This window comes from Salvelinus alpinus, chromosome 19, assembly GCF_045679555.1.
Source record: "Salvelinus alpinus chromosome 19, SLU_Salpinus.1, whole genome shotgun sequence".
Taxonomy (NCBI): domain Eukaryota; kingdom Metazoa; phylum Chordata; class Actinopteri; order Salmoniformes; family Salmonidae; genus Salvelinus; species Salvelinus alpinus.
The window spans coordinates 15,105,893-15,129,945 of NC_092104.1; the positions used below are offsets into that span (position 1 = coordinate 15,105,893).

Consider the following 24,053-nt stretch of genomic DNA (forward strand, 5'->3'; position numbering starts at 1 on the left):
GCCTAGGCTATTTAATGAGAATACATTTAATGAGAATTTTACCCGAGTCTAGGCTCTGGTTTGCTGGGTCCTATTAGTATTCCCGTCCTATGGGTGTGCAGTGTTGCCAGCCACGTCAGGCCTGTAGCAACTGCTTGTCTCCTGCCTCACCAAGGCAAGGTTAGATACACTCGGCTGGAGACACTCGAAGAAAAACACCTTGGGAACAAATTCAGCATCTTGGCAACCAGGAATTGCTTTCCTCTCTGTTTCTAGTAGGTCTAGTGATGAAGCAAGTGTTATCATTGCCTGAAGTGACATAGCTTTTTTTATTTGGACGTTTCGCAACATTTTTTTTCCAAAAGGGAATGTTTGCATAGCTACATTGCCGAAGACCCTCCTCAAGCCTTATTCTCCGTGTTTAATGGAAACGCACAATTATAAGAAATGGTTGCATTTTGTGAATACCAGTGATTGCTTTCTACGGCCCATCACAGCTGCAGTGCGCGAGGAAGGACGCCTCAGCTTGCCGGACCCCGGGTCGCGTGTGTGTATAGGCTACGGTTACCGTATACCATCAATTGGACTGCTGGAGTGAAGGTGACTCGCGCCCCCTTTGTAGTCGAGGCAATGCGGAGAGAAGTCGCAAGCGCTCATCCGGTACTTCTGCGCTCTGACGGCTGCCTGCAAAAATATATTATTCTTCTTAGACGGTAGAGAGAGAGAGAGAGAGAGAGAGAGAGAGAGAGAGAGAGAGAGAGAGAGAGAGAGCAGTAATACACCACAGATAAACTATCTATCCTATCCGTTTTAGGATATATCCTACTGGAGAGGTTTCGACACCACAAACGACAGATAGAGCAGGATATCGGCGAATAGGTGGTGGTGGAGTTCAGGGGGACGTAGATAAACAACGTTCTGTATTAGAGCTGTTTTATTAGTGGATGTGTATGCATGAGTTCTGCACCGAATGGGCGCAAGAACCGCCCCAGATCCGCCGGGAACATCTTCCAGATCGGCAAGGCTCCCTACCGAGACCCGGAGAGGAGGGAGAGCACGGAGAGCACCCGCAAAGCCCAGCGCGCCGTGGCGGACTGCAGAATGGTGGGTATGGAACTTGTGACATGTAGCCCACAGCGCGTATTTCCTCTGCAGGAAATGATGCAGCTAGTCGTGTATTCATTCACCCTTTCTTTCTTTATTTATTTAACTAATTTCATAAAATTTGCACTGATGTAGGCTGCTTAAACGGTAACAAACGGACCCCCCCCCCCCCCCCACCTTTCTATGTATTGTCTAGGGAAAATGATATACATTTGCGTTGCTGTTGTTGCAAAGACAATATGACCTGCTCATGTTTTTTTACCCCTTCTTTGTCACTGATTGCGATAGTGCGATTTGCATTTTGTAGCGTCACGTGTTGAAAGCCTGTCTGACGCTGATTTGGGATGATCTCCAGTATCGCCCACATTACAAAGTTGTCTAACGGCTCTGTTTGATGGACGGAGACGGACACTGATTTGACAGGTGCTGGCAGAAACGTCCATAATATATTCTCTCCCCTCACATACATCAGTAAACGTCACTAAGTCTCATCACGGGAAGAACAGCAGAACGTGTCTGAGTCTCGAGCGTTGTCCCATCCAAAAGATCCTATGCTCTAATTCGATGCACATAGCCGAATGTATCATACGGGGTTGTCGTCAATGACTAATTGATTCGTTTTGAAATAGACATTCTAGTTGTCATTTCATATCCTATGCATATCGTAATGTTTTTAGGCATCAATATTGATTAGCCTATCTATATTGGAGGATAGAATAGCCTAATACCCCTGTCCAGGGATAAATGCTTTTTTGGAAATGGCAGTCAATTTATTCAAGCTCTAGTATAGAGAAACGATCCACTGAAATATGGTTGATGTCCATAAGCAGGATGGTGCTGAATGGCTAGGGTAGCCTAATTCTTGAACTTGCAGTGCCGAAATATGAATTGTTTCACCAATGAAAAAAACTAAAGCTGCTAAATTGACAGCCTACCTGTGAATATAAGATGACAATTTATCTGATAACCTACGTTGTTCTGGCAACTGCTGTCACAAGTAGGCCTATATTGCAAATGTGTCTGCTTGTGAAATTCTAACAATACCCTATCAGAAAGGCACATATGTTTGCAATAGCCCGCATTAGTTAACCTATATGGAAGAACATTGCAAGGTCTCGCTGGGGCTCACGACAGAGGAAATTCTAGGTCCAGATCATTTTGGTTTCCTTTTCATTTCTCAGATTGTGCAGGAGTTTAACACGCTTGTGGCGCTGTATCGTGAGCTGGTCATCTCCATTGGCGAGATCTCTGTCGATTGCCCGTCGTTACGGGCCGAGATGCACAAGACCCGAACTAAAGGCTGCGAGATGGCGAGAGCCGCAAACCAGAGCCTGTCAGTCATTTCAGGGTAAGTAGCGGTCGCTGTCCTGGTGCTGAAAGACAGCGTTGGGGCAATTTCACAGACATGGGCCACGGGCTTCTATAAAGACCTCCTTTTGGAAATGTAACTTAGGTTTCAGCCTCTGCTTTCAGTCTAGAGTGGCCTGTGTGAGCTTTGATCTCTTGGTCTGTACAGGGTTGTAATTTGCATGTCTTTTTCTGTCTTCTTATGAAAGATGAAGGATATAACAGAGAAACGTGGAGTAATAGGCTACAGAGAGAGAGAGAGAGAGAGAGAGATAGAGAGAGAGAGAGAGAGAGAGAGAGAGAGAGAGAGAGAGAGAGAGAGAGAGAGAGAGAGAGAGAGACTGGTGAGAGCATTTGAGATCATGCACTTCTACAGTTTAGTGGGCTATCCTAGTCTCTGAGTGTGATATTGACCTGCTATACTTAATCCTGCTGCTTAGGAGTTGGACATTTGGCTACAGTATTGCAGAAGAGTTCCACTGAGCTTGGAGTTGATTCAGACAGTAATGGAGTTGGTCTGTGGATCTTGGGGCAATGCCAGACCAAGGACATTTTTGAGAGAAAGCAGTATTACCTCTTTGGAGGATTTAGCTTTAATTTGACAATGGAAACCTGCTGCTAACAACATGACTTGTTACCATTACAGGTTATCGACCAGCTTTTCATATCTTTTCAGTGCCCGTTATATACTTCCTACTTCTCTTATACATAGATCTCTGTGGAAGGTTTCTAGTCTTCCTACAGATGTAAGATCTTAATTTGATTTGGATCACTCTATCGCAGGGGAACTGCGACAGAGTGATCAAATAAACTTGTAGTGTATTTGAGGTTTAAGGCTTCTGAAGTTTGTAATTTCCACTTTGAAATTTCAGATTTCCCATACGGAAAATGTACTGTATGAACCCCTACATTTTTTTCCCATTAATTATAATCCACATCATTCACATTTACTTTTGCTGCAGGATTGTATTCCTGCTATAGCAAACTGGCTCAATTCTTATGTTAACCCGCATGAACTAGCTATAAATAAAGCATTGCCTCTTCAGTTTCCCCATAATTTTTTTACGATATGATAATATTGTGTGGTTAAATGTGGATGTTTGTACTCCCCCTTGCTTTAACCTATCCATTTAATAATGAATCCTCTTGCAGTGTCTTTTAAGTGATTTCAGAATGTGTATCTTTCATTGCGTGTCACACGCATGACAGGGCCTGTGCATCTTGGCTGGGGTAGTGAGCCACACCTGTGACAGCCTGGGCTCCTCTCAGAGCTCAGAGACACATGGAGACACTCAGAGACATGGCTGTGTTAGCATGAATCATACAGCATGACTGGACCCCTCCCCATAAAACTTGACCTTTTTAGAATCCCCCCCCCCCTCCCAAACTACAACCCTAGTCTCACCATTGTCTGTCTGTTTGTCTGTCTGTCTGAGTGATGCAGGACCTCTCCAATATGCCAGAGGAAATCCGATAAGCAGAAGGATGGTATTGATGACAGCAGTACTTTAGCCAGCTAGCAGCACTCTGGCAGGAAGAACAAAGCTGATTGAGAGAGCAAATTTGCTTTTTGTGAGAAATGTAAGAAGCATTAAATGCATGAAAAATCCAATTAACACACAAAAACATTATCTCAGCAGTTACAGATTAGTCTGGGTACCAGTTTGTTTGCGCCATCATGCTACCCCTTGCCACTCCTTTTCATGCTGAGTGGCAAGGAGTGGCATGATGGCACAAACAGATCTGGGACCATGCTAGTTACAGAGAGGAGTAGAAGGCTTTTGGAACAAAAAGTCAGCTTGATTGGAGAAGTCTCATGTGAAAAAGACTTAAAGGTCCAATGCAGTCTTTTTTTAAATCTGCTGATTATAATGTCCTGAGTAGATCGTATTTTAAACCAGAAACTATCAGGAAATAACACTGATCAACATTTTCCACACTTTTACAGTGTTAGTTTCATCAGCTGTTGTACAATATGATACAAAACACAGGAAAACATAATTTTGACTGTGATGGGCCTTTGAAGCCTAAAAAACAAGAAAAAGAACTACGTCCCCACATTTCCCATGCTTAATCCAAGCAATTGTGAATCTTCATGTACAAAATGGACTGATGCTATGTGTGAAGAAGTGGAAATACTCTCTCTGTTCCCTCAGGTCTGTCGTTTTGGCTGAACCTTAGGAACTCAACATGGCTTCCCAGACGTCGTTGTTGTTGTTGTACTGTCACCTTATTTAAATTGAAAAAATGTCATATAGTTCTTAATTGTGTAGGACTTTTATATACATCCTTGTGGTAAAGGAACATTGTAGATGTAAAGCAAAGTTTTGTGAAAGCAGACAGAGTATTATGCCATCTCATGGGTAATCCCGATGTTGACTGGCATTTTTGTGTTGGCCCCACAGGCCTGAGGACGGAGAAATTCACCCAGAGATCTGCAGGCTCTTCATCCAGCTGCAGTGCTGTCTGGAGATGTACATCACAGAGATGCTCAAGTCTGTCTGTCTGCTGGGATCCCTGCAGCTCCACAGGAAAGGTAGGGAATGCCTGACATAAAATGACATAGCAACGTTATAACCTGAAATCACTATTATAGCCAGAGACATGAAGCCTGATGGGATCAAAAACAATCCTAACTGAGCTATGTTGAGCTACAATTCACTGTTTATTGTGTAAAACATGTAATGACTATTACATTACTATTATTAATAGTGTGTGTGTGTGTGTGTGTGTGTGTGTGTGTGTGTGTGTGTGTGTGTGTGTGTGTGTGTGTGTGTGTGTGTGTGTGTGTGTGTGTGTGTGTGTGTGTGTGTGTGTGTGTGTGTGTGTGTGTGTGTGTGTGTGTGTGTGTGCGTGTGTGTGTGTGTGTTCCAGGGAAGGATTGCTGTGGGCCTCCCAGGATTGACAGTAAGATGGATGAGAGCTCAGACATCCCCATTCTAGAAGACACCTCCTCCCCCATGGACTGTCATCAACTCTGCTGGCTGGTCACCACAGACATAGACAATACTGAGAGGTGGGCCCACTGTGTGTGTGTGTGTGTGTGAGTTCTTGAGTGTGCGCGTGTGTTATTATTATTATTCTGTGTGCATTAGCAAAACACACATGAACACTACGTGAATATGATTTCATAGGGACATGAGAGAGATGAAGAACCTTCTCAGTAAACTCAGGGAGGCGATGCCTTTACCACTGAAGAACCAAGGTAGGGCCTCCACAGGGGCGCTCACATGGTTTCTATGCTTGGATCTTATGTGAGTTAGATACACAGTTAAAATGACTTTGAGATTAGTTTGGACATGTAATGGGCTTATCTCTGTTTGTACCCAGATGACAGCAGCTTGCTGAACCTAACTCCCTACCCACTGGTCCGACAGAGGAAGAGACGGTTCTTTGGGCTCTGTTGCCTGGTAACCAGCTAAGGGGCCTGCCCTCCTGGGTTGAAGGCAGGAACGGTAATGCTTAAGTTGAAGTGTTGTTCATGGCACATCCATAAAAGTGTCCTATGCACATCATAATTCAAGTGTCATAAGACATGTAAAAAAAAGACACAAAAGTTATAAAAGCTTTGTCAACTGGAATGACATACAGTATTTGCATGTCATGACCAATATATTTATTTGCATTATGACATGGTGTCATAAGATATTGACAGTTATCATAACAGTGCCACATAAAGGAAAGAGCATAGAATGAAATCTTTTGTAATGTGTCATGGACAACACTGCACGTAAAGTGCTACTGCGGCAACAAAGACACCATTAACCACAATCCTTCACCACTTGTGTCTCCCACCACTATATTACTGCCATTCCCAATATCCAATACAGTTCTCTCTTTGTTGAAAAGGCTACCCCATTTTAAAATTTTATTTTGTAATACAAAGATAAATTGTAATTGCAATGTAATGAAACCAATAGTCAAAACATATATTTTAAATGTATTGCAACTGCTTTTCATTTGGTACAGAAGTTCAACCTTTTTGTTTGTTACTGTAACGGGTGCCGTCGGAAGGATGAGACCAAGGCGCAGCGTTCTTTGAGTTCCACATAATTTATTAACGAAGTGAAACTTTAGAAAAGAAAAAACAATAAAGAATACAACGACCGAACAGCTTCGTTGTGCAAACTACCTGCACACAAACAAAGAACAAGATCCCACACAGAAAGAGGGAAAAGGGCAGCCTAAGTATGATCCCCAATCAGAGACAACAATAGACAGCTGCCTCTGATTGGGAACCACACTCGGCCAGAAACAAAGAAATACAAAACATAGAAATACAGAACATAGAATGCCCACCCAAATCACACCCTGACCAAACCAAAATAGAGACATAAAAAGCTCTCTACGGTCAGGGCGTGACAGTACCCCCCCCCCCCCCCCCCCCCCAAAGGTGCGGACTCCGGCCGCAAAACCTGAACCTATAGGGGAGGGTCTGGGTGGGCATTTCTCCGCGGTGGCAGCTCTGGTGCGGGACGTACATCCCGCTCCACCCTCGCCGCCGACCCCGGACTGGGGACCCTCGTAGCGGGCCCCCGGACTGGGGACCCTCGTTGGAAGCTCCGGACTGAAGGGCGCCTCTGGAAGCTCCGGACTGAAGGGCGCCTCTGGAAGCTCCGGACTGAAGGGCGCCTCTGGAGGCTCCGGACTGAAGGGCGCCTCTGGAGGCTCCGGACTGAAGGGCGTCGCTGGAAGCTCCGGACTGAAGGGCGTCGCTGGAAGCTTCTGACTGGAGGGCGACGCTGGAGGGAGGAGACGCAGAGACAGCCTGGTGCGTGGGGCTGCCACAGGGCCCACCAGGCTGGGGAGACCTACAGGAGGCCTGGTGCGTAGAGAAGGCACCGGATGAACCGGGCTGTGGGGGAGCACTGGAGCTCTGGTGCGCAGCCTTGGCACCACTCCTCCAGGCTGAATGCCCACTTTAGCCCGGCACCTCCCGAGCGCAGGCACAGGTCGAACCGGGCTGTGGGGGAGCACTGGAGATCTGGTGCTTACCACGTACACCTCTCTTTTTGGCTGCATGCCCACTTTAGCCCGGCACGTGCGGAAAGCTGGAACAGGCCGCACTGGGTTCTCCTGGCGAACTGGGGATACTGTGCGTAGAGCTGGCGCAGGATAACCCGGGCCAAAGAGACACACCGGAGACCAGGAGCGCTGAGCCGGCACAATCCCTCCTGGCTGAATGCCAACTCTAGCACGGCAACTGCGGGGAGCTTGCAGAGAGCGCACCGGGCTATGAGAGCGCACTGGAGACACACGGCGCAGAGCCGCATAACCTGGTGCCTGACTAGTCACTCTCTCACCACGGTAAGCACGGGGAGTTGGCTCAGGTCTATAACCTGACTCCGCCAATCTCCCCGTGTGCCCCCCCAAAAAAACATTTGGGGGCTGCCTCTCGTGCACACCTCATTGAGCCAACTCCTCGTAGCGTCACCGCTCTGCCTTAGCTGCTTCCAGCTCATCCTTAGGACGACGATATTCTCCCGCCTGTGCCCAGGGTCCCTTGCCTTCCATTATCTCCTCCCATGTCCATTCCTCCAGGAAACGCTGCTTGGTCTTTTTGTGGTGGGATCTTCTGTAACGGGTGTCGTTGGAAGGATGAGACCAAGGCGCAGCGTTCTTTGAGTTCCACATAATTTATTAACGAATTGAAACTTTAGAAAATAAAAAACAATAACGAATACAATGACCGAACAGCTTCGTTGTGCAAACTACCTGCACACAAACAAAGAACAAGATCCCACACAGAAAGAGGGAAAAGGGCAGCCTAAGTATGATCCCCAATCAGAGACAACGATAGACAGCTGCCTCTGATTGGGAACCACACTCGGCCAGAAACAAAGAAATACAAAACCTAGAAATACAGAACATAGAATGCCCACCCAAATCACACCCTAACCAAACCAAAATAGAGACATAAAAAGCTCTCTACGGTCAGGGCGTGATAGGTACAGAAGTCCAACCTTTTCGTTTGGTACAGAAGTCCAACCTTTTCGTTTGTCATAGGTTTTCGGGAGAGAGAGACCATTTGAAACAATGTCAACATTTAGTTTCTTCCATAAAGCTGAATTGATTAATTAATTAATTGTGTGTAGGACACAATTTCATCTTTAAGTTTGTTTCAAAAACAATGTTACCAAGTACGACACTTGCCATGTGTGGCAATACTTTTCCAATATGACCGGTCATTGAAGTTAGACACTTGCAGTAAACAGATATGCTATTTTAGGGCTCCATTCAATCTGTATCGCTGAAGAGTTAAAGATTGCACAATTTAAATGTAAAGGTAATTTCCGATTGAGCTGACATACACAGAGTTTACTGTAAATGCAGTCTCCGCTAACATTGCCTTTGATTTTTCAATCACGCTTTAAAGCTGAACTTCCGCGATACGCATTGAATAAAGCCCTTAATTTGATCATTCTGTTGTCACAGATAATGAAAACTTCTGGTGTATTCAATTTTTTTTAAAGTATTCTAAAGTTTGTAATTTACAGTTTAAAATGTCAGACTTGACTTACCCTAATGTAAAATGTATCAACCCCTACAAAAAAATGTCCATTCATTATAATCCACATAATGATTCACATGACCTGTTGCTGCAGGATTATTTTCCTGCTGTGAAAAACTAGTCAAATTAAGATAGCAGATCTGTATATGTACACTACTAGATAAAAGGTATAGAGCTGTTTTTCCAGAGCAGAGAAAGTCTGTGCACTACGTCTGTTGTGTGTTTCGTTCTCTGTTTTCCATTTCTAGCTGACCCTGTACTTCCTGTACTGACCTTTATTTAGTCTTCCATGAACCAAACACCTGTACCTGACTTTTACTTTCCATCTTCAAGGAGGAATATACTATACAATACTAAAAATATATAAACGTCTTTGCACATACAATATCTATCTATAAGTTAAGACATTAGACATACTCTATGTATGTATATACACATACTCTCCAATCGATGAGCTCTGGAAAATCTTCAAAGTTGAGATAGATTGGTGAAGTCTTGGTTGGCATAAGCAGGTGACGTCTCCCTGTGTAAAGCACAGTCTGTGCGGGTAGTGGGGACTCAGCATGGGTCTTGCTTATTAGTAATAGTGATATATGTGTAGGGCATGGAGAAGGTACAATACTGTAGTCAAAGCTGAAATAAAAAGCTATATGTCATTTTACATTGTTAATAAACTTTTTTATTTTAACCGACTGATGTGTTTTTTTTGTCTCTGTCTTAATTCTCTATAGGCCCTACTCAGACTTGAGATAATTTGACTTAACATGGATTTAAGTAATAATAATATCCTAAATCTGAATTGGCCCTAGACAAATATTTTTTTGTAGACAGAATTCCTAGTAGTATAGTAGTATTCTTAAATGATACTACAATGATCAACTGTTTTCATGCACATTTGAGCCAAATTTTCAGTCTAGTTCCATGTCTCAATGAGATTATTTACATCGTGATATTGTTTCCCTGTTGCCTAGAGCATTGTCCCATGATGCACCAATTCCCCCAAACGGTCTCGAAGCCCAAGTTCCTGTAAATTAGTGTTTTATCCACTGGGTGGAGACAGACTCATACAGCTAAGTATCAGCAAGATCATTCTCATCCATATTCAAAGGCTCAGTTGAGATTTAGCCAGCAGATGTGAAGATGCAATGCAATGTCATATTAACATCTAGAGATGATCCATTTGAATAACAATTCAATGGATGTTATGAGAAAGAGTGCAAGTGGAGAGATGATGCAACCCCCCCCCCCCCCCCCCCACACACACACACACACACACATAGACACGCGCACGCATCTACAAACACACACTCATGCACACACACGCACATATCCATGCATACACGCATGCACGCATCCACACACACACACAAACACACACACACACACACACACACACACACACACGCAACCACACGCACGCACGCATCCACACGCACGCATCCACACACACACACACACAAACACGCACATATCCACACACACATGCATACGCACGCACACGTATCCACACACACACGAATCCATACACACACACATGCATCCACACACACACACGCATCCACACACACACGCATCCACACACACCCGCATGCGCACACACACGCATGCGCACACACACGCATGCGCACACAGGCATCTACACGCACACACGCATGCACAGACACACGCACACATCCACACATACACACACGCACCAACACACGAACACACACACACACACACACAATTCTGAGTGAGAGAAAGTGCTGCCCGAGGTCATCACAGCCAAGCCCCCTGAGAAGGACCATCTGGCTTGGTGAATTACAGGACAAAAATACACTGTATTTGGAGAAAAAACATGGGACTTCCAGTTCAAATGATACACTGGCAAACCTATTGGGAATACCCTAATTTAGCTACTACATCAATTAAAAGACTATTGTCATCTATTATTATGCATTTACAAACCTGCACCCAATGACTTCAGTATGAATAACTTTTTGTATCCAATCCTTTAGTATACAGTTCCTCCATTTTGCCATGCCAGTCTTGCAGTATAGAGACATTATATGTTTACAAGAAAACATCATGTTCACATTGCTTTGTAATAAATCCTGCGATGACATCTGCAATGTTGTGGACGATAACCATCTTATTACATTTATGCTAACTTGCATGAGCTGCATCTGAAGTCAGACGGGATTGTATTTATTTCGATGTTAACAAAAATTTTGTGAAAGTATTCACCCCCCTAGGCATTTTTCCTATTTTGTTGCCTTACAACCTGGAATTAAAATATATTTTGGGGGGGTTTGTATCATTTGATTTACACAACATGCCTACCACTTTGAAGATGCAAAATATTTTTTACTGTGAAGCAAACAAGAAACAAGACAAAATAAACAGAAAACTTGACCATGCGTAACTATTCACCCCCCCCCCCCCCCCCCCCAAAGTCAATACTTTGTAAAGCCACCTTTTGTAGCAATTACAGCTGCAACTCTCTTGGGGTATGTCTTTATAAGCTTGGCACATCTAGCCACAAAACTGCTCCAGCTCCTTCAAGTTGGATGCGTTCTGCTGGTGTACAGCAATCTTTAAAACTTCTTGAGGGCAGGGGGCAGCTTTTTCACTTTCGGGAAAAATAGCATGCCAAAATTCAACTGCTTCCTACTCATCCCCAGAATATAAGATATGCATATTATTAGTAGATTTGGATAGAAAACACTCTGAAGTTTCTAAAACTGTTTGAATCATGTCTGTGAGAATAACAGAACTTATGTAGCAGGCAAAACCCTGAGGACAAACCATTCAGAATTTGTATTTTTTTGATGTCACTGTCCTTTCAATGATTTTTTTTAAGAGACACCAGATTTTTTAAGGACTTGTTTGCAGCTCCTACCGCTTCCACTGGATGTCCCCAGTCCTTGGAAATCGGTTGAGGTTATTCCTTTGTGTACTGAAGAAGTATTGCTATCGTAAATGAGGGTCACATGAAGTAAATGTTTGGAGAGAGTCATGTTATGAAAAAAGTTGCGTCAGTTTGGTTTCGTTTTGTATTGAACACAGATCATCCCGTCTTCAAATTGATCGATTATTAACGTTTAAAAATACCTAACGTTGTATGACAAAAGTAGTTTGAAATGTTTTGGTAAATTTACATGTAACTTTTGATATATTTTGTAGTGACTTGGCGAAAGTTGGAAGCTGTGTTTTTCTGGATGAAACGGTCCAAATAAATTGACATTTTGGATATATATCGACGGAATTAATCGAACAAAAGGACCATTTGTGATGTTTATGGGACATATTGGAGTGCCAACAAAAGAATTTCGTCAAAGGTAAGGCATGATTTATATTTTATTTCTGCGTTTTGTGTCGTGCTTGCAGTGTTGAAATATGCTACTCTGTTTGTTTACTGATGTGCTGTCATCAGATAATAGCATCTTATGCTTTCGCTGAAAAACTTTTTTGAAATCTGACATGTTGGCTGGATTCACAACGAGTGTAGAGCTTTAATTTGGTATCTTACATGTGTGATTTAATGAAAGTTTGATTTTTATATCATGTTATTTGAATATGGCTCGCTGTATTTTCCCTGGCTATTGGCCGGTGGGACGTTTGCGTCCCACCTGCCCCAGAGAAGTTAAGTCATAACACAGATTCTCAATTGGATTGAGGCCTGGGCTTTGATTAGTCCATTCCAAGACATTTCAATGTTTCCCCTTAAACCACTGAAGTGTTGCTTTAGCAGTGTGCTTATGGTCATTGTCCTGCTGGAAGGTGAACCTCCGTCCCAGTCTCAAATCTCTGGAAGAAGAGCGAAACAGATTTCCCTCAAGAATTTCCCTGTATTTAGCTCCATCATTCCTTCAATTCTGACAAGTTTTCCAGTCCCTGCTGATGTAAAACATCTCCACAGCATGATGCTGCCACCATGCTTCACTGTGGGGATGGTATTCTCGGGGTGATGAGAGGTGTTGGGTTTGCGCCAGACATTGCGTTTTCCTTGATGGTCATAAATCTCAATTTTAGTCTCATTTGACCAGACTACCTTCTTCCATATGTTTGGGGAGTCTCCTACATGCTTTTTGGCAAACACCAAATGTGTTTGCTTATTTTTTTCTTGAAGCATTGGCTTTTTTCTTGCCCCTCTTCTGTAAAGCCCAGCTGTGTGGAGTGTGCGGCTTAAAGTGGTCCTATGGACAGATACTCCAATCTCAGCTGTGGAGCTTTGCAGCTCCTTTAGGGTTATCTTTGGTCTCTTTGTTGCCTCTCTGATTAAAGCCCTCCTTGCATGGTACATGAGTTTTGGTGGGCGGCCCTCTCTTGGCAGGTTTGTTGTGGTGCCATATTCTTTCAATTTTTTAATAATGAATTTAATGGTGCTCCGTGGGATGTTCAAAGTTTCGGATATTTTCTATAACCCAACCCTGATCTGTACTTCCCCACAACGTTGTCCCTGACCTGTTTGGAGAGGTCTTCATAGTGCCGCTTGCTTGGTGGTGCCCCTCGCTAAGTGGTGTTGCACAGACCCTGGGGACTTTCAGAACAGATAGACTGAGATCATGTGACAGATCATGTGACACTTAGATTCCACACAGGTGGACTTTATTTAACTAATTATGTTACTTCTGAAGGTAATTGGTTGCAACAGATCTTATTTAGGGGCTTCATAGCAAAGGGGGTGAATACATATGCACGCAACACTTCTACAGGGTTTTTTTTGTAGAATTTTTTTAAACAATTAATTTCTTTCATTTCACTTCACCAATTTGGGCTATTTTGTGTATGTCCATTACATGAATTCCAAATAAAAATCCATTTAAATTACAGGTTGTAATGCAACAAAATAGGAAAAACACCAAGGGGGATGAATACTTTTGCAAGGCACTGTAGGTAGGGGTGACGTGACTGTGCATAGATAACAAACATCGAGTAACAGCATTGTAAAGAAAAAAGGGGGGAGGTCAATGCCAATAGTCCAGGTGGCCATTTGATGAGTTGTTCAGCATTCTTATGGCCTGGCAGTTGAAGCTGTTAAGAAGCCTTTTGGACCTAGACTTGGCATTCCGGTACCACTTGCCGTGAGTTAGCAGAGAGAACAGTCTATGACTTGCGTTGCTGGAGTCTTTGATACTTTTTTGGACCTTCTTCTGACACTGTCAAGTATAGAGGTCCTGGATGGCAGGAAGCTTGGTCCCAGTGATGTACTGGGCCGTACGCACCACCCTCTGTAGCGCCTTATGATCTGATGCCAGGCAGTTGCCATACCAGGTAGTGTTACAATCAGTCAGGATGCTCTCAGGGGTGCAGCTTCAGAACCTTTTGAGGATCTGGGGACTTTTCTAAATCTTTTCAGTCTCCTGAAGGAGAATATGTGCCGTCTTCACAATTGTCTTGGTGTGTTTGGACCATGATAGTTTGTTAGTGATGTGGACACCAAGGAAGCTTGAAGCTCTCGACCCGCTCCACTACAGCCCCGTCAGTGGGAATGGGGGCGTATTTGTCCCTCCTTTTTCTATTGTTCATGATCAGCTCTGTCTTGCTCACTTTGAGGGAGAGGTTGTTATCCTGGCACCAAACTGCCAGGTCTCTGACCTCCTCTCTATATGCTGTCTCATCGTTGTGATCAGGCCTACCACTGTTGTGTCGTCAGCAAACTTAATGACAGTGTTGGAGTCGTGCTTGGCCACGCAGTCGTTGGTGAACAGGGAGTACAGGAGGGGACTAAGCATGTACCCCTGGGGAGCCACCGTGTTGAGGATCAGCGTGGCAAATGTGTTGTTGCTTACCCTTACCACGTGGGGGCAGCCAGTCAGGAAGTCAGCGATCCAGCTGCAGAGGGAGTTGTTTAGTCCCAGGGTCCTTAGCTTAGTAACTGTGCACATAACTTTTCATGATTTAAAAGTAATTACCGATTGAGCCGACATATGCAGCGTTTACCATAAATGCAGTCTTTGTGAAAGCAGAAACATTGCTTTTAAATGTCAATCCTGCTATAACGCTGATCTCCTGAGCTATAGTTGAATTGAGCCCTTTGTCGCTTTGAAAATAACATGATAGTTGAATTACTTAGAAAATCATCCCAAGCGTGTGTTTGGCTGCAGTCAAACTCTGATACATCTGTGTCTGCGTGCTGCTGAATGTAAAGGAGAGTTGTTATGTAACTGGTGATGGAGGTTGGAGTGTCATGGGTGTGTGTTCTGCAGCTTGTGTACACACACATACACACACACACAAACAGGTCTGCCTTTCACAGAGCTAACAGGCAGCTAGCCAAGAGGAGGAATGGAGTGTCAATCACAGTCATATTATTGGCTGACTGAAAGGAGTTTGGTTAATTTGGAAAGGAAAGACATGTACAGTACAACCTCTACTGAACCAACAGCATGTAGAAATGTGTGGACAGAAGGTGTTTCTATTCTCTGAAAATGTTGTTTATGTAGATTCTATTTCTGCCTGCAGTGACTTGTCAATCCTTTGCATGGTGCCTTAAGCAAACTATTCATGCATTGTACAGTGCATTCGGAAAGTATTCAGACCCCTTGACTTTTTCAAAATTTTGTTATGTTACAGCCTTATTCTAAAATTGATGAAATAGTTTTTTATCCCCTCATCAATCTACACACAATACCTCATAATGACAAAGCAAAAACTGGTTTATAGAAATTTTGCAAATGTTAAAATAAACATATGAAAAATATTTAGATAAGGATTCAGACCCTTTACTCGGTAGTTTGTTGAAGCACCTTTGGCAGTGATTACAGCCTCAAGTATTCTTGGGTATGACGCTACAAGCTTAGCACACCTGTATTTGGGGAGTTTCTCCCATTCTTCTCTACAGTTCGTCTCAAGATCTGTCAGGTTGGATTTGGGAGCGTCGCTGCACAGCTATTTTCAGGTCTCTTCAGAGATGTTCATTCGGGTTCACTGGCCACTCTACCATAAAGGCCTGATTGGTGGAGTGCTGCAGACATGGTTGTCCATCTGGAAGTTTCTCCCATCTCCACAGAGGAACTCTGGAGCTCTGTCAGAGTGACCATCAGGTTCTTGGTCACCTCCATGACCAAGGCCGTTTTCCTCCGTTTGGCCGGGCAGCCAGCTCCAGGAAGAGTCTTGGTGGTTCCAAACTTCTTCCATTTAAGAATGATGGAGGCCCCTGTGTTGCAGGGACCTTCAATGCTGCAGACATCTTTTGGTACCTTTCCCCAGATCTCGACATAATCCTGTCTTGGAGCTCTACGGACAATTCCTTCGACCTCATGACTTGGTTTTTGCTCTGACATGCACTGTCAACTCAACTGTGGGACCTTATATAGACAGATGTTTGCCTTTCCAAATCATGTCCAATCAATGGAATTTACCACATGTAGTCTCCAATCAAGTTGAAGAAACATCTCAAGGATGACCAATGGAAACAGGATGCACATGAGCATCATTTCGAGTCTCATAGCAATGGGTCTGAATACTTGTGTAAATAAGGTACTTCTGTTTTTATTTTTAATACATTTGCAAAAATGTAGTTGCTTAGTTATTATGGGTTATTGGTTGTAGCTTGATGATAATTTGTTTTTTAGAATAAGGCTGTAATGTAACAAAATGTGAAAAAGTCAATTGGTCTGAATACTTTCCGAATGCACTGTATGTAACTCTAAATTGGATGAGGTCATTTTATACATGGGTCAAGTAGAATTAGGGTTCTATTCAATCCGTATCACGGAAATTCAGCGTTACAGCGTGAATTAAATTTAAAGGCAATGTTCCCGCGTTAGCAGAGACTGCATTTACGGCAGACACTACCGATGTCGGTTCAATAGGAAACTACCATTTCATTTCTATCACGCAATCTGTAACGTTTCATCAATACAGACTGAATAGAGCCCTTAGTTCTTACTGTTTATTGGAACAAAAATATGTATTATGAATTCCAAACTAATGGATGATTTATATTGCTTTAATGTCTTTGAAGCAGTGCGTTTGAAGAGTCATGTAAAATGAACAGAGATGAGACAAAATGAGTGGAGAGTATTTTCTGTCATTATCACAGACATGCTGAGTCGGAGGAGAGGAGACCATTCTCTTGTGTCCTTTGGCGCCACAGGGCAGTCTGCTGCCAACGGACACCTTCTCCCATTTACATCTCCTCAGTCCTGCCTCACACTCGCTCAGTGTCTGGGTAGCACTGTCAGCCTCAGTCCCTAGACGGACACACAGACTCAACCCTGGGTCTGAGCACTCAACCCTGTCCTCACAGCGACACCTGTTTGTTTGTCCTGTTGGAATGAGACAAGGAAAATAGGACAAGGAAAATGTCCTTGAGATCTGGTGCAGTTTGCACACACACACACACACACACACACACACACACACACACACACACACACACACACACACACACACACACACACACACACACACACACACACACACACACACACACACACACACACACACACACACGCGCGCGCGCCCATGTAAGCACACACACACAAAAAAACTGAAGTGTTGAGTTGTACCATCACAGGTCTCCCACAGCTGGCAGTCACTCAGTTTAGGGTGAAGTTGTGTGGGTTGGCCACTGGCAGGTGCTGTCCTCTGTCAAGTTGTAGCACACTGCAGGGTGTGTATCTCGCACACGCTCAGTCTGTCTTTCCGACCCCTCTCAGAGTTGGTGGCACACACTTCTTGAGATGATCTGGACAAAAGAGCAACATGAAACCTTGAAACCGCTGAAATTAGGTCAGTTTTGTGTTTGCTCTCCTGATGATCAAGATTTGAACTTGTGGAGGCTGAGCTGATCTTATATCTGTGTCTAAGGGAATATTATAGAATTTATCATAACTAAAGCATAGATCATAGTTAGAATATGCAGTCAAAAGGTGCCACAAAGGTTGGTAAAACGTACGCGCAATCATAAGCCATTTTACAGATACATTCGTTTTCTGTGAGTTTCTCCCATGGTTTGCATTGCACTGCTGGGCCATCAAGGGGATTGAGCGTTTTTGGTGCTGGATTCATAAAGGAAAGAAGGAAAACAAAGACCATACTTAATTTGAATTTCCGAGGGGAGAGAATACCAGAAGGTAAAAGTTGCAGAATGGATCCATCTCCAGATTGGTGGAACTGGGTATGGTGTTTGTGAAATGCAGCTGAATCAAGGTAACCTACCCTGGTGATGGTATGTGATGGTATTGGGGTCCGGTGACCCAGAGGATCTCTATGTCTCCCACTATGTGTCTCCCCTCAGGGTAGGATAGAGGGATCATTTCTCCTATGTCATAAGTGGGCTCGCAGTGGGAGCCTGTGACATCATTTTGAAGGGATGGGACATGACACCTGGAGCATGGCAGAAGATGAGGGAACAATCTTAATGATGGGTGTGTGTGTGTGTGTGTGTGTGTGTGTGTGTGTGTGTGTGTGTGTGTGTGTGTGTGTGTGTGTGTGTGTGTGTGTGTGTGTGTGTGTGTGTGTGTGTGTGTGTGTGTGTGTGTGTGTGTGCGTGTACGTGTACGTGTGCGTGTGCGTGTGCGTGCGTGCGTGCGTGTGTACGTGTGTGTGTGTGTGTGTGTGTCGTCATTGAAGCACAACTTACTCTTGCACTCTTTGGGAGCTGTGCTCCATGTCTGATCACCAGTGCACTCCGCGGTTCTAATTCCAATCAGATGGCAGTCCTCCATACAGGTGTATTAAATCTTACTGTCCACCATATACACATCTTTTGGATCCTGAGTTTAACAGCACAAATGATGGTCAAACACAGTCAAAACTTTCCAGATTGTGATCTCTACTAATGGAGGAACTTACAACAACTGCATTCTAATAAACAGACTGAAACGACTACATGATAGACTAGGGTGTTGTACAAGCTTTTGGAGCCAGCCCAGTGCAAATACATGGTGATTAGTTCATTCACAGTTGTGTTAGTGCGAGTTTAGAGCAAACGCCTATATGCCCTGTAGCTTTGCTTTATCTTGGCCAGGTCGCAGTTGTAAATGAGAACTTGTTCTCAACTAGCCTACCTGGTTAAATAAAGGTGAAATAAATAAAACATTTAAAAATGAAAAGCTCTCCAGCAGCAGCAGCACTGAAGGAAACAGGCAGTAGTATAGTGACTGTCTGTCCATCCATTCTTACCACGACATAGCCATTAGGGAGAGGAGGTGTGCTTCCTCAGGTCTCTCGAGGTGAGAGGGTCAGGGCAAAGCACTGAGGCTCCATGGTCCTGGAAGTAAACAAACAAGTAAGCAAACAAACAAACAGGCGTACACCAAACGGACGTTCAGTAAGGTAACAGCAGGGTAATATGAAGGCTGAATTAATAGAAGACAGCAATGTGTTGCTCCTGCCATGCTTTTCCAACACTGTCTTTGTTAGCGCTTGCCTGATTAGCACTTTGGCCTGCAGAAGTACTTTGTGAAAGGTGCTATGTATACAGTCCATGTCATGTATTTGTTGTGTTGTGTTCATGTATAAAGTCTTATCACTAAAGTCAACAGAAGCTGCAATAATTCTGACAGGATTTATTGCATGTCTCGGTTGCTATGGCAGCCTGTCGTCACCCTGGCCTCCCCGTTGCAGTGATGGCAGCCTCTCTGAGGGGCATGAGTACTGCATGTGCGGGTTCGTGACCTCTGACTTACAGAGCAGTAAGTCCAGCCAAACCAGCAGGACCAGCTGCCATGGATCAGCCTTTAGGGAGGGAGGGAAATAATGGTTGAATGTTGGGTTGTGGTGAACGAAACAAGGAGAGAGAAAGGAAGGATGGAGAGAGAGGTTATGCATATATCTGTATGTGAATGTACAGTATGTCTGCAAGCACCCAGAAATAAATACACAAATACCATCATCTGGAGTATCCACACGACATGTAAAATGTTACCTACCCTCTACCTCCTTTCCCTTCTCACAGGCCAATCTGTACCAGGTTTACAGATGTATTTACACTCATCCCCCTCTATCACCACCAGGCTGTTGTTCCTGCAGGGCTGGCAGAAGCAAGGGTGCCTTTCATTCAGGTACTGCTCTATGGCCGTCTTCAGATGGAGCCCATTCACGCCAGCACACTGCACCTCCTTTACCAGCTCATACAGAGGCCTCATCTGGAAACATGCACACCACACACAACATGGGACGAGTAATATAGCAAGCGTTTTCCCCACAGCTTTTTTTACTCTACCTTTGTATGTAATTAACTATTTTTCCTCAAGCAATGATGCCAATAATCTTCCCAACAAACCGAAAACATTCCCAGAACATTAGCTAAGATTCCCATTAAGTTCACTAAAATGTTGTGCACAACATCTCTAACAACCACCACAGAACATTCCACAAAAGTTCTTATTAGGTTTACAGGTAATAACACAATGTACCAGTAATGTTTTCCCAGCAAACCAAAATTGGTTCTGTGAAAGTTCCCAGAACATTTGTTAGGTTGTGGCAAATGTTCTCATAACACAAAAACTGTCCAGTAGTGCTGATGATTATACAAGGTTTGTATGAAACATTCTGCTGATGTTGCAAGACCGTTCCCAGAACACATTTAGTCTGTTCTTTAAAGGTTCACAGAATGTTTAATTAGGTTGTGAGAACAGTCTGGTGGGAACATTGTAGGGACATCACAAAAGGTGTTCTCAAAACACACAAAAAATGGTCCAGTTGTGCGGCTGATTATACAATGTTTCTTCTAGGGTGCAAAAAACCTTCACTTGATGTTACAAGAATGCTCCCAGAACACATTTAGTCTGGACTTTAAAGGTTCGCAGGATGTTTACACTTTTTTGGTTACTACATGATTGCATAGGTGTTATTTCATAGTTTTGATATCTTCGCTATTCTTCTACAATGTAGAAAATAGTGCAAATAAGAAAAACCCTGGAATGAGTAGGTGTGTCCAAACTTTTTACTGGTACTGTAGGTAGGGATAAAGTCGCTAGTCCAACTGTGGTTAGTCTGTTGCTCTCTGATAGCCATTGAACTCTACCGTGCAAATATACCATGTGTTATAGGGAAATAATTCACTCTCTAGAATCCCCTTCAAGCCAGTCAGAAACAAGTATTCAACCATGCCATGGTATAAATACAGGGATTCCAATGCAGTAGACACTTTAGCTGCAGCTCATACAGTTACACTACATGTAACTTTCACCATTACTTTGGTGTCCAGCCAAATGCTAGAATCAAACGATACTATATAAAGGTGGGTTCCAAGGACGTCAAAAAGCTCTGATGGCCATTATTAAACCATTATTATATACTTTGTTTTTTTAAAGTCTTGTACACCGTCTGTTGTGGGGCACCATGCTCCAACCCACTGCCATTGGGGCCAGCAGTGTAACCAACAGAGATGACATGTTCTAGCCACGGCACTCTGTTACTCCCACTACTACTGTATGTCACTAGAATGATACGTCTGAGGTGTCTATATCAGGACAGCCTCGGTCTCAGCTGGAGCTGATCCAGTCTCAGCAGGAGTTGATCCAGTCTCAGCTGGAGCTGATCCAGTCTCAGCAGGAGTTGCCTGAGTTGTCTCACCCATCTGTTTCTGTCACGTTCTGACCTTAGTTCCTTTTTTATGTCTTTATTTTAGTTTGGTCAGGGTGTGAGTTGGGGTGGGCATTCTATGTTGTTTTCTATGTTTTGTTCTGTTGTTAGATTTCTATGTGTTGGGCCTAGTATGGTTCTCAATCAGAGGCAGGTGTCAGTCGTTGTCTCTGATTGGGAGCCATATTTAGGTAGCCTGTTTTTCATTGTGTGTGGTGGGTGATTGTTTCCTGTTGTAGTGTTTGTTTCACATTTCAGGACTGTTCCGGATTTCGGTATTATTCACTTTGTTATTTTGTATTTTTCAGTGTTCAGTTTTAATACATTAAAATGGACACTTACCACGCTGCGTATTGGTCCGATCCTTGCTATTCCTCAGACGAAGAGGACGAGAACCGTTACAGTTTCTCTGTTTCTTGTCGATGCTGAGTAAGGCGTGGAAGAGTTCGCCCAGAGTCCCCTCAGACAGGTAATGGGTTTCAAACCTTTTCACCACTGTCCTATAGCTGGCGTAGTCGTACATGGTGGGGAACGTGGCCAGAACCTTCCAGAACCTTCTCAGACATAGAACGGTATCCTCTGGCATTGTTATGGAACTGAGCCAACTCCACGTCATTCTTCTATGCAGCAAAAAAACAACTGTGTCACAATAGGCTACTTTTAACACTGTTTTCAAAAATGTAATTATCATATCTGGAAGAAGAGAGGTGTGAGAGGAGAAAACAATGAATATCAAGTAAATTGTGGAAAATTAAATAAAACGTAACCCTTGGTAGAAGTAGACCACTACAATACAGGTCAGGTCACTCTTCACACCCCCCTCCCCTCCACCTCGCTGAAAAACATTTTACCGTTAATTTCCTTCAATTCTACACATTTTGCCATGGGACATAAAGAAAATGTTGCAGTTTTAAAGCAAATCTAAACTAAATACATCACTGAGTACCGCTCTCCATATTTTCAAGAATGGTGGTGACTGCATGATGTTAGGGGTATGCTTGTCATCTTCAAGGACTAGGGAGTTTGTTAAGATACAAAGAAACGGAATAGAGCTAAGCGCAGGCAAAATCCTAGAGGAACACCTGATTCAGTCTGCTTTCCAAAAGTCATTGGAAGACAAATTCACCATTCAGCAGGACAATAACCTAAAACATAAGGCCAAATATACACTTGAGTTGCTTACCGAGATGACATTGATGTTCCTGAGCGGCCTAATTATAGTTTTGACTTAAATCTGGTTGAAAAGCTATGACAAGATTTTAAAATGGTTGTCTAGCAATAATCAACAGTCAACTTGACAGAGCTTGAAGAATTTTGTGCAAATATTGTACAATCCAGGTGTGCAAAGCTCTTAGAGACTTACTCAGAAATACTCACAGCTTAATCACGACCTAATGTTATTCTAACATTTATTGACTCAGCGGTGTGAATACTTATGTACATGAGATATTTCTGTAATTGTAACGTCAGGAGAATGATGGGTGTGGAGTCAGGCGCAGAGAGCAGAAGTTTCACGGGGAAAAACGCTATAATGTCCACAGTAAACAGGAACAGGTACAAAAATGGGTGAAGCCAAAACACAGGCTCAAACACAACCCAAAGACCACTGTTACCAAAACCGGACAGCGAAAACCCAAAATCAACAATACACCCCCTACGTACAATAACAACAAGCCCACACAAGCGGGCTAAACGAACTTAAATAGTACCCACCCCAAAAACCCAACAAGGAACAGGTGAAACCAATTAGACAAAAACAAACGAAAAGGAAAAAGGGATCGGTGGCAGCTAGTAGACCGGCGACGCCGAGCGCCACCCGAACAGGAAAGGGAGCCACCTTCGGTGATATTCGTGACAGTAATACATTTTCAATAAATGTGCAACAATTTATAAAAACATGTTTTCACTTTGATACTATGGGGTATTATGTGAGCTGGTGAGGAAAAAAATATATTTAATCCATTTTCAATTTAGGCTGTAACACAACAAAATGTTGTATGAATACTTTCTGAAGGTACTGTATACCACAACATTGGTTGCCATTCATGAATCAAAGCATGAGTTTAGTGGAGCTCACGGTCAGGACTTCTGATGATTGGTTTGGTTCCTTACCTGTGTTTTAGTGCAGCCGTCACACTCTTACCACTTGCCATATGATCCCCAGTGGCAATGCACCGTTTCCACACAATTATTGGGTGAGGAGATGGGAGGAGAGGAGAGGAGAGGAGAGGAGAGGAGAGGAGAGGAGAGGAGAGGAGAGGAGAGGAGAGGAGAGGAGAGGAGAGGAGAGGAGAGGAGGAATGCTGCGGTTCTATTTACTTAGTGTATTTTACAACTCTTTCAAATAGACTGAGTCTAAGGATTCTATCAGATCCATGCTAGCCGACACCCACATAGTGGTTGTTTTGGCTGTGTCGGAGGAGCTCCTTGTGTTAGCTTATCACGGACACACCCGACTTTATAATCTGACAAATCCCATGCGGCCGCGTCAGAAGTTCAAACACTGGAATGCCTGTTGTAATTGTCTTCACCTTGATTAGACTGATCTGTCGCTGTCCAAAGCTATAAACCCCCCTATCCAAATTAACAT

At 43.6% G+C, this 24,053-nt stretch overlaps 1 protein-coding gene and 1 pseudogene across 2 annotated transcripts; one reads left to right on the forward strand and one right to left on the reverse strand.

Annotated features, from left to right (window-relative positions):
- Nucleotides 1-102: 102 nt before the first annotated feature.
- Nucleotides 103-9,629, forward strand: LOC139545042 (regulator of G-protein signaling 7-binding protein A-like). Of its 2 annotated transcripts, XM_071352402.1 has the most exons (6): nucleotides 103-1,083; nucleotides 2,265-2,431; nucleotides 4,836-4,966; nucleotides 5,305-5,446; nucleotides 5,565-5,635; nucleotides 5,761-9,629. In XM_071352402.1, exons 1-6 carry the CDS (start codon nucleotides 934-936, stop codon nucleotides 5,850-5,852), a joined length of 753 nt encoding a protein of 250 aa, XP_071208503.1. In that variant the 5' UTR covers nucleotides 103-933; the 3' UTR covers nucleotides 5,853-9,629. The 2 variants fall into 2 exon arrangements, with proteins under 2 accessions (XP_071208503.1, XP_071208504.1); XM_071352403.1 differs by lacking the exons at nucleotides 103-1,083; nucleotides 2,265-2,431 and adding an exon at nucleotides 3,853-4,011.
- On the reverse strand, nucleotides 6,559-22,049 carry LOC139546017 (complement component C7-like; annotated as a pseudogene).
- Between the last annotated feature and the right edge of the window lie 2,004 nt (nucleotides 22,050-24,053).

What these genes read in the sequence shown, in the direction of transcription:
- LOC139545042 (XM_071352402.1), top strand. Translation starts at nt 934, where the DNA reads ATGAGTTCTGCACCGAATGGGCGCAAGAACCGCCCCAGATCCGCCGGG. An exon ending in AGCCTGTCAGTCATTTCAGG is followed by an intron (nt 2,432 to 4,835) that starts GTAAGTAGCGGT and finishes TTGGCCCCACAG; the next exon opens with GCCTGAGGACGGAGAAATTC. An exon ending in TTTACCACTGAAGAACCAAG is followed by an intron (nt 5,636 to 5,760) that starts GTAGGGCCTCCA and finishes GTTTGTACCCAG; the next exon opens with ATGACAGCAGCTTGCTGAAC.